This window comes from Berghia stephanieae, chromosome 8 (assembly GCF_034508935.2).
Source record: "Berghia stephanieae isolate SIO BIC M18660-M18661 chromosome 8, UCSD_Bste_1.3, whole genome shotgun sequence".
Taxonomy (NCBI): Eukaryota; Metazoa; Mollusca; class Gastropoda; order Nudibranchia; family Aeolidiidae; genus Berghia; species Berghia stephanieae.
This window is the reverse complement of record NC_088367.1, coordinates 14,247,125-14,264,281: the sequence shown is the minus strand read 5'-3', so window position 1 is coordinate 14,264,281 and position 17,157 is coordinate 14,247,125. Positions and strand designations below refer to the sequence as shown.

Genomic DNA, 17,157 nt, shown 5'->3' with positions numbered 1-17,157 from the left:
GTACTATTATGTGCTCAACGTATTGGAAGCAATCGGCGTAAAATGACGGATAGAGGAAAAGGAAATCAGAAATTCAGTGTGAAAGAAGCTGTGGCGTTGATGCGTGAGAAGACAGACAGACAGAGAGAGAGAAAGAGAGAGAGAGAGAGAGAGAGAGAGAAAGAGAGAGGGAGAAAAGGGTAAGAGATGAGAGAGAGAGAGAGAGAGAGAGAGAGAGAGAGAGAGAGAGAGAGAGAGTTGGGGGGGGGGGGGGGAGAAAGAAACCAATGTCAATCATTTTCACACGGTCCTCCATCTCGTCTGACCCCGACAACACACTTTGCTATTTTCACAATAGAAATGGTGACTGCGATATTATGACTTCTCTTGCTCCCTTCCCAAAAAGCCATAAGTAATATCGGAAAAGTTATAAATTGTATAAAACTCAATTCCACATGTACTTATTTGCAAATCTGATAACCCACATTGTCATGGGCTCGTTGTTGTAATGGAAATACTCTCAAACCAGCACAAACGTTTGTCTATGACAACAATGTTAAAACAATCTAATAATTTGCGTTCGGTTTCAGACTTTCAAATATTACTTACGGATGGCTTCGACTCTAGAGCTACCCTCTTCCGACTAGACGAAGTTGTCGTACCAGTAAGGTTGCGGGTTCGAGCCCCCATCACCGCAAAGTTTTTTATTCTCCTTCTAGTTTGGCACTATTGCAAAGTCTGTGGCACAACTATATGGGTACCCAGTGCCATTCTGTATTGAGCTCGAGTTATTTTTCCCTCCCTCATAATAATGCGTTATTTTAAATGAGACTCATTCAGCAGAATTTCATATTATAGTAAAGCGGTGCTTAACTAAGGAATACAACATGAGATAAATGCAATTGACCTTCATCAGAAAATATTGTATTGAATACCATTTTTTCAGCCTGACGGCGAACACTTTGTCTTATAGTACGATAAACACAACAACCTACTTTCACTTTCACTCCCTGATCAGAGCGAATGCTCGAAACCACACTGTAGAAGTTGATCATAATTATACTTGAAATATTTATATATATAGTTGATCATAATTATACTTGAAATATTATATATATATATATATATATATATATATATAATATATATATATATATATATATATATATATATATATATATACTAGTAAAAAGCACGCAATTTCGCGGGGAAAGAACTATTTTCATTCGATATTGTACCCACCATCATTTAATGAGGGCAGATTGGTAAACAACGTTGTCTGTGTATCTTGATACATCCTCTGTTGATTTTTCTGTGTGGCCCAACATGAAGTGTACGCCACTATAGCCTCTGACCCGTGACACAGCAACATACAGTTGTCCGTGTGTGAAAACAGGTTGTGGTAAGAAATTCAACTGTGAAAATAAACCTGAAGTAGCAGACGTGAGCAGAGTTGAAAGACGATCCTGGGGAGGCTTTCCGTAAGCTCTTACAAGAGGAAACAACTCAAATATCATTCCCTCAACTAACCCCAGAAAAAATAAAACCTAGTACCTTTAACTAACCCTAATAGTAATAGGAAAAACAAACACCCTAGCACCTTTGCTAAGACTTATGGCTAACCCTAATTAAAAAAAAATCCCCCGATCTCGAGCTAACTCTAATAGAAAAAAAACCCTCGGGCTGCTTTGCACTACTTTTCAATAGATTTGTGAGAACTACTCATAAAAATGACTGGTTAAAAACATTAACAAAGACCTGAGTGACGTCAGCTTAATCTGATTTTTATCATTTTTAATTTCACCTTTTTTCCAGGATTTGGCGCGTCTCTCGCATGTAAACAAGGAAGCATAAAAGCATGCACATCACAATTGAGAGGAATGAAATCGGATTCAGGTGTAGTCACGCCGGAACAGTGCAGGTAAAATAGAACAACGATCATGTTACAAAGTAAAAATTATGTACTGTGCTTTGGCGAAAAAATAATAATGATACAATGCTGCTGCGTCTGATGCTGCTGATGATGATGGCGATGATGAAGATGATGATGATGGCGGCGATGATGATGATGATGATGGTGGTGGCGGTGGTGGTGGTATTAGTGGTGGAAATGGTGGTGGTAGTGATGATGATGATGATGATGATGATGATGATGATGATGATGATGATGATGATGATGATGGTAGTGGTGGTGATAATGATGATGATGATGATGATGATGATGATGATGATGATGATGATGATGATGATGATGATGATGATAATGATGATGATGATGTGCCACACAATTCTATCTAGTAAGATATTTGTAGGTAATTAAGGAAGGAAAGAAAAAAATATATGTATTCTGAGAAACCAACAAAACAAACAAAAAACTTTCGTTGTTTTTTACCTGTCAGAAATGGTAATTTGTCGACATTTTTTATTTACTTGATTAGTATTTATGTCTTCAATAACGAATTTGCTTCAAATAATTCGCTGCTCTAATGATAACAAGATACTGAACTTTGGTATAGCATAGGTCTTGAAATTTTTGATTTTGTCTAATCTGCCAGGGGTTGCAACGAATATTTGTCTAATAATTGACAAACAAAACAAAAAAGACATTAAGATAGATAGTATCTCAAATAAAAGAAGCAAAGAATTTGGCACAATAAAATTATTTTTAAAAATTACTTTAAATCATACAATTCACCAATCTTTTCACTTTATAGAAACAAATGTCCTGAAAAACACAAAAACTGATTCTACAAATCAAACTTGTATATTATAGAACAAAGTTCTTCATCAAGTTAGTCTATGAATCTTTTAATTGTAACGCAAATCTCTGCCTCATGGTAATCTAGCTGTTCTAAAAACAACGAATTATGTCTCATATTATATTTGAATCACATCCCTCATTGACACCTTTAGTTGTGAACTTAGGAAAGAAATGTTTTGAGTTTAAGTTTGGTTGTGTATCTATCTTATCTTATTTAAGGTCAAATCTAAGACTTAATCCTTTAAAATCTCTTAAATAGCATGGTGCCTCAGAAAGTTTTTTTGTGATTTTTAAAATAAATTGTTAAAGGTAATGGAATCATCTAGAATATCTAATTGGCAAAACAAAGTCAGACCTTAACATTTACGAACTGCTAGTGATATTTAAGATTTCGTAATAAACTAAAAATGGCACAAAGTGCATAGAGTAATTTAAAAAAAAAACTCATCCCTAAATCTCGGAGAAATCAATTAGCGTCTACCGTGATTTTAAACTGGTTCAAAGCACACATGCATTTTAGATGTTAAAACGGAGACTATTCCACGTTTTCATGTCTAATTTTGATCTGAAATCTTGTTATATGTTTGAATCCTGGCATCGACAGTAAACGTTGTTTATGAAAAGGAAAGCAAAATGTAAAGATCCTTTTAAATCGAATCTCACCAAATTCTGTGAGCCAAGATAGATCAGGGAATGATAAACGCTCGTCCAAGAAGCAAGTTTTTGTCACTCGACTGAATTTTAAGACATCGATTGTCTTAAATATTGTATTAAGCTCTTTTTCTGTATTCAATACTATATTTTATCATGTATGATGTATGTAAGAAAAAACAGTGTTTTTTTGTTTGTTCTTATCACGCGATTAGCTTCAGTTATGCATCATTAATGTCTCAGTCTCAACAAGATTATTATTATTATTATTATTATTATTATTATTATTATTATTATTATTATTATTATTATTATTATTATTATTATTATTATCATTATTATCATGTCTTTGTGCGCCAGTAAAAATGTAAATGGTCTGACTGCCGTTTTCTTAACCCAGAGCTTTTTTAAGAATTGGGTCTTAAGGTTTTAATTTCCATATTTTAAACTAAGAAAATAAATCTTGATTTTAGTTTCTAAAGGGAGTAAAAAATCGGATGGTGTGAGAGTGTGTGAGTTAATGTTATGGGGAGGTTGTTTACAGTGTTGATATATTGCACTATTTACCTAAATCTGTGTACAATGATTTGAATGTCAAAGACAGATCATAAAGATCTGATACTAGTATTTATCTATTTGTTCTTATTTATTTGCTATTACTCTGGTTTACTCTGAGAGTCAGATGCAAAATATTTCCGACAATAAAGACATTTTGAATTAAATTAAATGTAATGTAGAGCTATTTGATTACTTTCAATTCCATTCCCCATTGAATGTTAGAAATCAAACTAAAAAGTATCCAACTTAACCGTAATTGAAAATTCTGATTGAAATTTCTTTGTTATGTATTCTGCCTTCAGAAATGAAACATGCGCGCATCAGATCTAAAGGCATTTAGTTCACACAGCCCTCGTGTCAAATGACCAATAATTGTTTACTCACTGGACTACTAACTCCCTCCCAGATGACGGAACTCTGTACCTTGCTGATCATGTAGACGGTGTTTTTTCGAAAGTAATGTCCTTATTCTGATCAACTTACCATCAAGTTCATTGAATGGCCCCGTTACACTAGCTAATTTCATAAAAGCACATAACAACAAGCCGCGACCTTTGGAAAACTCAAACAACAAACCAAGGGGAGTAATCAAGAATAATTTCTTGTTGATCAACCAAACTTGGTCATCTCCTTTTTCAATACCTATATTTTTTAACACACAAAAGCGGTTCTTGATATTATATTTCGCTAGTGGGAGAAATAATGGCAAGGGCAGAAGATATAGTACAAGATTGTGTCAAAATAATTTTTCAAATGCTTTTTTTTCCCCAAATAAACCTGTGTTAGGCGCTGTACAACAATAAGTTTTCAACTTGTGTATTATTCTTCGACACCATGTCTTGAAGCGCAGCAGTCCCAAATGCCATGCTGCGTTCAAATTTTCAGGCCAAGCAACAGCACACATTGAAGAAATGTCTATTATTATACCCCTAATTTTTGTCTATCATTTCCTTGAAACATAAGCATGCGTTAAAATCCATAAATGTGTCATCAATCGTGGTTAATGATCAGCGCTAAAAGTGATGGTGTAATTACATCACGAGAGAGAGAGAGAGAGAGAGAGAGAGAGAGAGAGAGAGAGAGAGAGAGAGAGAGAAAGAGAGAGAGAGAGTGTGAGAGAGAGAAAGATAGAAAGAAAGAAAGAGGGAGAGAGGGGGGGGGATATCGAGCATGACTCTTTTTTTCTGTTGTGGCGAGTACAATCTGCCTAGTGACCCACACTCATGAAGTCAAGAAATGCCATTGGTCAAGTCGAAATATTTGAAGACAGCAGCAGAAATGTTCTAGTCGGAATTTTCAATTCAGTTCCAAGTGATTTACCTCCTCCTCCTCCTCCTCCTCCTCATCCTCCTCCTCCTCTTCCGCCTCCTATTCCTCCTCCATCTTCTTCTTCTTTACATTGTTTTGTGATTTCTTTTTGGATAGAAGGATAGAAGATTCGTTTATGTTTATTTTATTTTAAGATGACCACTCGTCAAGCTCATAAAAATCTTAAATCAAAACCTTTGTTTATAATACTGTATTATTAAACTCCTTTTTTTGTCTATCATTTCCTTTGTGACGGAAGCAGGCGTCATAACCTAGGACATCTTATAGATGTTAATAACCATAACCCATAAATGCACGACCATGAGTCATCATTGCGGTTTATGATCCGCTCTTATTGTGTTGACGTTTGAAACAACTAGAGGCAGAGAGAGAGGCCGAGAGTTCGCAAACACCAAGGATGGTCTTTGCGTTGAAATCCAACCACGTACCCACAGTGATATTCATGAGTCAAGTTGAAGTATATGCATACGGCAGCAGACAAGAAATCATAGAATTGAAAATAGCTGCTTTTTGTTAACACTAACTTCTCCAAACTGCAGCGAAGATGAAGTTCAGACCTTCATTGATAGTCGAAAGAAAAAGTCAATATTGGAACAAAGATACAACGTGAAGCCACAATACACTAAATCTATAAGCTCCGTCAACAATATCAATCAATAGAAACAAACCAAGAAAGAGGTTCGAGTTATAAAACAGTGTGATATTTGAATTCAATTTGTTGGCTTTTATCTTCTTATTTGTTTAGACTTCCTTGTTTTATGAATGGTTTTTAATGAGAAAGGGTGCAAGAAGAAAAATATATTAAGTTTATTGGGTTATAACTTTCACTCGTCTAGCTCGTGAAAATCTGAAATTAAAACTTTGAATGCTTTAATCATTTGTTCATCTTGCCAGGGCCTTGAATAAAGCCCTTGAATGCTTTGAAAGAGAAACGGCCAATTGTCCTCCTGAAATGGCATCTCAAATTCGCATTTCACTCAACGCTTTTGACTCAGTAAAGAAGATGTGCAGTGGCGATGGTTAGTATAATATAAAACAGTATATATATATATATATATTATATTTATATATATATATATATATATATATATATAATATATATATATATATATATATATATATTATCTATAATTATTGATGATTGTCCTGTAGTTCAGACAATATAACAGCTTCATAAAGACGTTCTAAACGCTTAACTTGGAACATTTCAGAATTAAAATCTATCTACATTCAACAACAAACACAGTAAAAAGCCGTAAAATAAAAAAATAAAAATTGGCTTAAGATTACTTTTGAGCCTCAAAGTTTCCATTTGAAGTACTTTGTTCTCATTTGAAGACATCGTGCGGCTATGTAGTCTTGTGGTATGACACTCGCTTTCGGATCGGAAGGTCCTGAGTTCTAGCCTCGCTCGGCGAATAGTTGAGCCCTTGGGAAAAGATTTTTCCTTTATTTCCTCACCGTAATCAGGTGTAAAAAGACTACCTGGCCGTTACAGTGTTGTCTCTTTCGGAAAAATGTAATATCGCCTAACAGGCGTCATGTCTCGTTCGACATGTTGCTTTTGGTCATGGTCACATAGTAAAGAGCTTTGAGTACGTTTAGTGGATATTGCGCTATATAACAGCTCAATTATTATTATTATTATTATTATTATTATTATTATTATTATTATTATTATTATTATTATTATTATTATTATTATTTTATTATTATTTCTTCTTCTTCTTCTTCTCCTTCTTCTTCTTCTTCTTCTTCTTCTTATTGTTATTATTATTGTTATTATTATTATTATTATTATTATTATTATTATTATTATTATTATTATTATTATTATTATTATTATTACAATTATTTTATTTATTATTTATTATTATTATTATTATTATTATTATTATTATTATTATTATTATTATTATTATTATTATTATTTTATTATTATTATTATTATTATTATTATTATTATTATTATTATTATTATTATTATTATTATTATTATTATTATCATTATTATATACGTTTTCTCAGCTTTTGCAAGAATTGATTGCATAGTTAAATTCTATATTTATACGTACTGCAAGTTGGGTTTTGTTGTAACCTGGTATGTCACTCGCTATCGGACTAGTAGGTTCCTGGTTCAAGTTCCACATTAGAACGGCAGAAAGTCTAGTCCTTAGATAAGGCCTTTTCTCATATTCTCTCACCACACTCAGGTTTAATAAAGACTATTGGCCGACATTGTGTGTCGACATTGTCGAAGAAAGAAATTGCAATACCGCCTTACAATCCTCTTGTCTTGTCCCACATGTCAAATTTTGCTGTTTGGTTGGGCTTCTTGGAAAGAGCGTTGAACACATTGTGTGGATATTGCGCTATATAAACGCTCAAGATTTTTGTTTGTTTGTTTGTTTGTTTTATTTTTTTCCTGAAGGTTCATCAGTTTCATTGCGCTCAATGTGTGGGTCGCTGTGGTGTAACGGTATGCTTTGGACTCCGATCACAACATGATAGTTGGTGAATTGACACTCTTGTCGTGTGCCCTTAGGAAAGTTATTTTGCATAACATATTCCTTTGTCAAACCCCACAAGTAATGGATTGCTGGAGTTCTTATGCCATTTTTCGATTGACAAACTTCATATCCAAAGGGTATCAGGCAATTATTACCGTCTCCGTTTATCTCAACATAAATCGAGATGAACTCTAGCTCCATAGGCATTATGGGTCTGAGTCCTGTTTTTATGCTAGGCGGTATGACCTTTGCCTCGTACCAGAAAGGTGCAGTCAAGATTTTTTTTTCTTCTGACCTCTGTACGCCCAGCAGTGATTGATTGAACCCGTTAGCGTGCTATCCAAACGGTAGCAAGCATTTGCTATTGTCCGTTTCATTCTATATAAGCCAGGACAAACTCCGGTTCCATAGGTCTGATGGCTCTGAAGACGCCTTTTTATGTTTGCTAAGCAGTTTGTGAGAGTCGTGATGTTCACTAGGCTGTAAACTGAGTGCATTCAATTTCCTGACCGGTCCGTCTTGCCCTCCATTTGACTTTACCCCACAGTCTGTCTCTTGTTTTATCATACCGAAGTGAGTACAACTCACTCGTTTTAGTTGCTGAAGCGTACAGGAATTGAACGTGAACGTTTTATCTCGGAATTAAAATTTCTTTCAATTTCCTACCAACAAAGTGATACAACACACAGAGTTTCTTTGCTTTTAGAACACATTTAAATGATCAATTCTCACTAAATAAATATTTGAATAGTGATATAAACGTTTTAGGTTACACTTAGTCTTGTTTTCTAGTATGTTTCATGTGTTTGCAGTTAGTAATTTACAGAAATGTATAGTGTCTATGACACACTAATTATTCACGAACAGGAGAGGAAATTGATTGCACTCAATTTACAGCCTAAGGTTTCTATGGAATTGTATAGTAATCTGTAAAATGATACACGAACCAACATTTCACATTAACTTCTTTGTGCGGCTATGTGGTCTTGCGGTATGACACTCGCCTTCCGACAGGAAGGCCCGGAGTTTGAGACCTGTTCTCAGCGGCGCATAGCTGAGTCCTTGGAAACGACTCATTACTCATATTCTCTCACCGTACTCAGGTGTAAAATGAGTACATGGCCACTAACAGTTGTCGCTGTAAGAAAATTGCAATATCGCCTAACAGGCGTCATGTCTCGTCCTACATATTAAATGTTGTTGTTTGCTGGGGACCCGTTGTAAAGCGCTTTGAGCACGTTTAGTGCATATTGCTCTCTATATAAATATTAGATAAGTGTTGTGTTTTGTTGTGTTTTTTGTTGTTGTTGTTTTTTGTTTTTTTTGGGGGGGGGGGGGGGGGGTTGTATTGATACCTTTTTGGTTAAAGATTCTTAACTTTGGGCTAATTTTTCTTCAGCTGATATTGGAGATGTTGCAGGTTGTGACTCAAAAAAGTTGAAGGCATGTGGTGAAAGACTCAAGAGACAAATGCAAGGTACAAAAACCAATGCTCGAGGATGCTCGTAAGTTGCATTTATGTATATACGTTTATGTGTGTGTGTGTGTGTGTGTGTGTGTGTGTTTGTTTGTTTGTTTGTTTGTTTGTTTGTGCCATAGTCTCCCAACACATGACCTTTCAGCCAGATAATTGGAGTCAAAGAGGCTTTGCCTTTGATACTTCATTAATATCTTTTAGGCCTGGTTAGTATTGAAAAAGACAATCTTTAAGCCTTACCTGCTCTTTCCATAAATGGCGTTTCACAGTCCTGGGCCCGTTTTTATGAACGCGGACTAGCGTTTGGTCTCTGACTTTGGTCGAGGGCTTCAAAAAGTTTGAATTTATGTTAGCTTACCAAGCACGTCCCAGACTAAAATCACGGCACCTTCGGACTAAGTTTGCCTAAAATTTAGTCATTTGTTGAGGACAGACTTCAAGCTTATTCTGAGACTAGTTACTAGGATACATCATAGCGTCGACAAAATATCAGCTATTCTTAGATTGAGAGAGCTTCGATTCGGAAGGAAAGTAAGTCCGTTACGAATGACAAAGGCAAAAAGTATCTTGTTACTATTGACACTGGCTTTTAAAAATGTAAGATAAGCGGGGTTGAGAGTGAGCGGATACTCAGTCGAAGTGTTCGCTTCAAAAAACAACCAAAAATCTATTAGAAATTATACTGGAAACAAAAGTTTTTCTGCTGGCATTGTAACTAATAATGTGATTGATCAGAACATACGTTGTTTATTTATTTGTTTTTCAATGAAGCTTTCATTGGCCTAAATATAGAATTGACAGTCGACCATGCACGTCATTGTAGTCTGGTCAGTGGACAGTCATCACGTGATTCGATTCATCATGGCAAAAGCAAATTCATTTATGAACCGGAACGAATTATTATCTATACCAGATGTGTTGCGGATTTCCTCTTTGGAAATCTTTTGCGTTGAAAGTATGAAGGCTTGTATCTTATGTTCAATTGTTTACTAGAGAGTTTGATGTTTCCAGCACAAAATAGCCGAATTAGTCACCGTCCTTACAACGCCCAATTCTAGGCAAGAAGCTGCCAGAGACTTTCATAAAATTCAAATTTTTAAGTCACTTACTTCGCCTAGGCTTAAGACTAGCAAGTCAATTACTAGACTATGACATAACTAAATCTAGTCCGCTTACATAAAATTGGCCCCAGGGTTTTGAACGCCTGATTTGTGACCAGCTGCGTCAGACTGCTATTAAGTTGGAGTGAAGCGATTGTCCAAACTGTTGATTTAAAGTTACAATGGTCAATGCAATAATCGTGTTTATCATTTCATGAAACATTTAATGTCTATTATGTGTGCCATCTAAGCAGTGAGTAATGTCAGCGAAAATCTCGGAAAATGCAAACTCGAGAACTATCCCACTGCAACTTCTGCATTGTGCTAATATTAGGTCAACTAATTTGAGTAATATTTTAAGACTTTACTGTAATTCTGAATGGTTTTGTTTATTTATTTTTAAATTTCAAAGTGGAATAAATAATCTAACGAAGATGCGAGTCGAGAAAATGGTCGGCATTTAATGAGTACAATATTGTAGAAGATACTTTCTATAAATAATACTTTTAATGGGAATTGTTGATATGCAAGCTTCAATACTTTTATTTTTTTTTTCTTTTAATTTAAAATTTGATTTAGACTGCTAATTAATGTAATATAGGCAAATGCAATTTGTATTCTTTTCTTTTCCATTTTAAATTGTTTTGTTGCATACTATAATGTACGCGAGAGAATTTTGTGAATGGATGAATTGCACATTTAGTTTACATTCTACGCTTCCAGCAAGTATCGATGACTCGAAAGATCGAATAACATCTGCAATCAGCATGCTGGACCGTGACATGCTGCTGCGTGTTTGGGATGAATTCTCATATCGGCCTGATGTTGTTCGTGTTGCTGGCGGTGGCCACAATGAGCATTTATATAACATGAAATAAAAACTTGAAGTTGTGTACTACACATGTGTCCAAGCTAGTGTTTTCTATTGATTTTCTTTATTAAAATACCGCGTGATAGTTTTGCCATATGCACTTTTAAGCACCCTGTGTAAATAAAACTCCATTTGTCTATTTTTTACATATTAACTTTGTATTTATACATCATAGTCATATTTTCCCATCTGGGTGGGGTTCCTGACCTCTCATAGTGGGCAGGGAGGTACTTACTGTGTCTTCTATTCCCCTACATCTGGTTTCCAACATGCTTTCTGTCTTTGTCTTGGAATGAGATTACTTGGTTTCGTCTTGGTCCTGGCCGGATGCCCTGGCTGAGAGGGAAACAGTGAAATGTATAGTTAGTTTTGAGAGATGAAATTTCTTTCCTTGTAAATCATATCTCTGTTATGCATTGTATTATGTTTTCTTTTTATTATATATGATTTGTAAAACATTTGAGTGTATTCCCATTAGTGGGGACCTGTGCTTGTGTCTGGATGGGACTTTTAGTGATCTCGAACTAAGTACTTTGATAGTGTGCTCTTGGAATCTACACCTGTTTCCTATTTGAACCAATTCCCCTTTGTCTTACCTTTTCTTGGGTGCTTTAATTGTAATTCTAGAACTTTTTACTATCCCATTTTCTTCCTTTTTACTAGCACTGATATGACCTTAATGTGTTACAAGCGACGTAAAACCCTTAAAAACATAAACATAAACATATTTTCCCATGATCTTATTACAGGCTTATTGGTCCAACTCGCAAATGCATGGATGATTTCACAAAAACTTGCAAAAGTGAATTCTATTTAAATGTGATCAACTCAGTGAAAGGCTTTATCCAAGAACATGAAGAATTATGTAAGTCGCTAATTTAATACATGTAAATGATTGCATTCATGTATTTATAGTAAGGATAATGCTCCAACAGGATCAATATGGTATTAAACTATATGAAGAATACTGCCATTCTCTGAAAAGAAAGCCGACATTTTAAAGATGTTGGCCAGAAAACTCGTCCATCAAATATCGTTCAATTAAAAAGACACTCAATCAACTTGTCAAGAAAGTCTCAAGTTTGAGTGTTTTTTGAAAACATGAGGGTCATTTTAATCCTTCGATATTAGGACGAGTTTTCTGACCAAACTTTTAAGAATTTGATGTTTAATTATTTTTTTAGAGCACGACAGTATAGTCAAAATATGATCAAATTTAAATGTTTTGAAGTTTAAGTAAGGAAACGAGTTTCATGGATTTATAGGCGTACTAGAACTGATGCCAAACCTGAATGAAAATAAAGCATTAGGACTGTTCGCAAAGTGCATCAAGACTTTTGCAAAGGATCTTGCTCCAATATACATGTATACATTCTTGTTCCAGACATCGTTTGATGTCTGGAAACGCGCAAATATTACCAATCTTTTAAAATGGAGAAAGGACCAACCCATAAAACTAGAGACCTGTGTCCCTTACTTCAATATCATGAACACTACTAGAACATATAATTCACAGTAACATCATGAAGCACTATTTCTCACGGAGTTATTGACTTATATTTACAAACCAACATGCTTCATACATGTTGCATTTATAAATGCAACAATCGAGGTGCGAATGATAGCAGTCGTCGTTTCCATAGATAAGATAAAACGAGGGAAGTGATAATCATTATTTCTTGTTAAAATATAGGTATCGCTGCCATATCGTATCTTATTGATATCGAAAATTTCTGATATCGCCCAACATAAGTATAAAAACAAGGCAGAAATCACTTCGGAACTGTTGACTGTAGCTTGTTTTTGTTTTTGCCATAAGATAAATACTTTGTTATTTTGAAACAAAAAAATATTTTTTTCATGAATATTATTATTTGGAAAAATCATAAATATCACACATATAAGTTTGAAATGAAACTTTTGAAATTAATTTGCTTAAAAGTCTGCCGTAAAAGGGCGTGCGTTCATCTTTCTACAGGAATTTTTGAATCTAATTTTTAAACTAATTTAGCGTTAATAGGGCAAAGTGGTGTGAAATTTATATGCCTAAAGTCAACCATTATCATTGAGATAAATATTTATATGCCTAAAGTCAACCATTATCATTGAGATAAATATTTATATCATAGCAACTCTCATGATTACAAAAACCGCAAAGACTTCCGATAGTATTTTATAGAGGATTAAGAGGTATCTAAGGTAAACACTTGAGATTTAGACCATGTCAACAATTAAAACGATTACATTAATTGTTCTACTGTGGCTTTTGCTCTTCATGTTCTCCCCCATTTCGCCTCCCTCATTTTTCCTTCCTCTCGATGGTCTTATTTCACAAATTTATTATATTTTTCATTCCTTGTTGACTTTAGGCAAACGGCATGGATACTCTACTGGTAAGTATGATATTTTGCTTCTCTTAATCTCTATTCTTTGAGGTTTTGTTGGATTTTGTTGGTTTGTTGGCTGCATTTGGGTATGGATGAGGAGGAATACTAGTAATGAATTATATCTTGATTGCTTTCCTCCCATTGTAAAACAGCTTCAAAACAGAACAAAATAACTATGACTGAACGTTTAGGACTCCTCCCATAATGGGCAGGGGGGGGGGGGGGTACATACTGTGTCTTCTATCCCTTTTTTATCTGTTTTACAACATGCTTTCTGTCTTTGTCTTGGAATGAGATTACTTGGTTTTGTCCTGGCCCTGGCCGGAGTCCTAGCTGGGAGAGAAACAGTCAAATGCATAGTTATTGTTTTTGGGAGATGATATTTTTTTCCTTGTAAATCATATCTCTGTTATGTATTTTTTATGTTATGTTATATTTGTTATTTTGAATGTATAATGTAAGCATTTGAGTGTATTTCTCTTTGTTGGATTTTATGCTTGCGTCTGGATGAGATTTATATGTGACCTCAAGCTAAGTACATTGATGGTATGCTCTTGGAATCTACATCTGATTCCTATTTGTTCCCAGTTCCCCTATGTTTTACTTTTTCTTGGGTGCTTTAATTGTAATTCTAGAACTTTTTACTATCCCATTTTCTTCCTTTTTACTAGCGCTGATATAACCTAAATGTGTTGCAAGCGCCGTAAAACCCTTAAAAACAAAGACAAATCAAACGTTTAGGGCTCAAAAATTTTATTCAGCCAACAACAATTAAAAAAGCGATGAAATCAAAAATACATTACAATGTATAATATATATATATATATATATATATATATATACATATGTATGATATATATATATATATATATATATATATATATATATATATATATATATATATATATATATATATATATATTGAATCGTGTTGGATACAAATATGGTAAGAATAGTGCTCGACATGTAGCAATGGAGCGAATTATTATTTCAATATTTACCACAATGTGGTAACTATTAAAATTATATATATATATATATATATATATATATATATATATATATATATATATATATATATATATATATATATACATCTTGCCTATTTGTTGCCTGTAGGTCTGCATACCTGATTACTTTATAAACAGGGGATTGTAGAAATATAAATACAATTACTCTTTATCCGTTAGTAGCAAGTAATTGTTTGTTTAATGTTGTAGAAACCTGTTTGAACTCTTGTTCTTTAGGCTTATTGTCTCTGAATGACTATTTTTTATTGTTTTCCCATCTTTCTTTTTTCCGTCGACAACAAGGTAACTACAACAACAAGGGCTGTGGATCTTTTAAACCCTCCTTGATGACTCTCGTCATGTCTGCTTCCGTCATATTGGCATTACTCCATATCTTTGTCTAATTAGAATCTAATTTGTGATAATTTTACCTCATATTATGCTCTAGTCGGAGTACTTGTCACCATGAAAATATGGATTCATTTATGAATGTTTTTGGGTTGTTTCTATTTTTGGTACTTGTCCCCCATCCCCCTTTGTCTGTTTTTCCTCTACTCATTCTTATGAGTTCAGGAACAAAATAATTCACATATTAGTTTTTGTGATGCATATGTTAAGCAGATCACTTAGTGTGTGTGTGAATATATATATATATATATATATATATATATATATATATATATATATATATATATATATATATAATATATAAATGCTATGTGTAACTTTTATGAATAGATACAATTTATCATTTATATAATTAGTATTCAATGTCAATTAATTAATGATATAGAGAATGAAATATCTGTACATAAATAAGTGTCATATTCAATATTCGTATAATAATTTATAGACCTGTAAATTCTCAGCCAATTAACTGAAATCAGTCAATTTGTCAAATTCAAATATATAAAAAAAAAAGGAAAGAAAGAATTCACAAATCGTAGTCGAAAGACCGTAAAGTAATTAGGAGTGTTCCATAGCGCTACGCATAGCTCATGGGGGCCGTTTATATTAACGATGGATATATTGCCAAGGCTAAGCGACGCTTTTTAGAATTGGCGTGTCAGAACACATCCCAGTGTAATTTCACACAGCCTTCGTAAAATTATTGTTTCACTTTCCAAACCTGTCGTGATCCCAACGGTAGCCAATTTTAACTGAGCCACCGAGCGATAAATATAACTGTTTCATCTTAGCCAAAATTGACCACATTTACATGGGGAGTCGTAAAAGAATGAAAAAGTAAAATGCGAAAGCTGGAAGTGCGTTATGTAGACACCCTCAAATTGAAAGTTAGGAGAGATTGCTACAAGCACATCTCGATTGCCTCACGTTGTAAACAAACTGGTTGACCGTTTCTTCACTGATTGGGTACCTAATTATAAGGAACAATAGTAAGTAGCCCAATTAATTCCCGCGCAAATTAGGACGTTTTCTGCCATTGTTTTGCTAAAACGACCTTGCTGTTTACTGTGACGATTTACCATTCATTTCGATTCTTTGGATTTTTCTGCTACGGCTACGCCTGCCGAATTTTCTTCATATGATGACAATTCACTTCTCCTACTTAATGATTCAGTGTATTGGCCAGAATCATATTTATTTTAGTTTTTTTTTCCTGTCATTAACTGATTGCGTTTGCTCATTTCTACATTATTTTAATGTTCTCACAATGCCTGAGCTGTTCGTGGATCGCAATTCAGATTTGTCGAGCATCGATAAAGATGTGAGGAATAAATTCAATTGGTCATGGCTAGAAGTTAAAGATGAGAATGGTGATTGTTTTTCTGACTATGTCAGAACAATTCCAAAATTTGTGAATTCTTTCTTTGATGAAGTCATCTTTACTTATATGAATGACATGCTTATTTAGCATTCCTTCTACATCAAATCAATGGCAGTCATACTTCCAGTAAGTAATAACACCCACTAGTTTAATGTATTGTATTTATCACCCTCCTCACCAATGATTCTCTTATTTTTTAAAAACCCAAACTTGACTCTTCAGTTTGTCGAAGAGTTTTAGTCAATTTTTATAGAGCTCATTTTTGATACAAGTCTAAATTTACTCTCTTTACATTCCTTTGGCATGTCCGACTTGAACATTCGAGAGTTTCAAATAAGTGTTATGCAAAAGACAATGATATCCAATGTCATGTTACATTATTCGTCAAAATCAAATATTATAATGTTGGTAAGATCTTCATCAATGACATTCGTAAAATTATTAATTGAACTAGAATTTTTTATCTCATACTTTAGATTATTCCAAATTATCACAGTCCTTTGAATTAGATTGTTCTTCCTTATAGACGAATTACATCTTTCAACAACTATCTTAAACTTATCTCCCCTAGTGTTTGTAACATGCGAATACTTTTAAAAATCATTATAATCTATATTGTAAGAACCATGCACGAATCTATATATAGGAATAAGATCACCTCTTATTCTACGATGTTTTAGTGAAGGAAAATTAAGATATTTTAATCTTTCTAAATAGGATAGATCTCGAATGTCA

At 34.0% G+C, this 17,157-nt stretch overlaps 1 protein-coding gene across 1 annotated transcript in view; it reads left to right on the top strand.

Annotated features, from left to right (window-relative positions):
- LOC144978212 (uncharacterized) overlaps positions 1 to 15,300 on the top strand; it is a 16,490-nt gene extending 1,190 nt beyond the window's left edge. Inside the window, exons 2-7 of the mRNA XM_078923997.1 lie at positions 1,795 to 1,900; positions 6,173 to 6,297; positions 9,188 to 9,293; positions 11,986 to 12,101; positions 13,606 to 13,629; positions 14,937 to 15,300. Of these exons, the coding sequence (XP_078780123.1) occupies positions 1,795 to 1,900; positions 6,173 to 6,297; positions 9,188 to 9,293; positions 11,986 to 12,101; positions 13,606 to 13,629; positions 14,937 to 15,037 (578 nt within the window). The 3' untranslated portion in view covers positions 15,038 to 15,300. The remainder of the gene's footprint in view (positions 1 to 1,794; positions 1,901 to 6,172; positions 6,298 to 9,187; positions 9,294 to 11,985; positions 12,102 to 13,605; positions 13,630 to 14,936) is intronic.
- Positions 15,301 to 17,157: the final 1,857 nt, after the last annotated feature.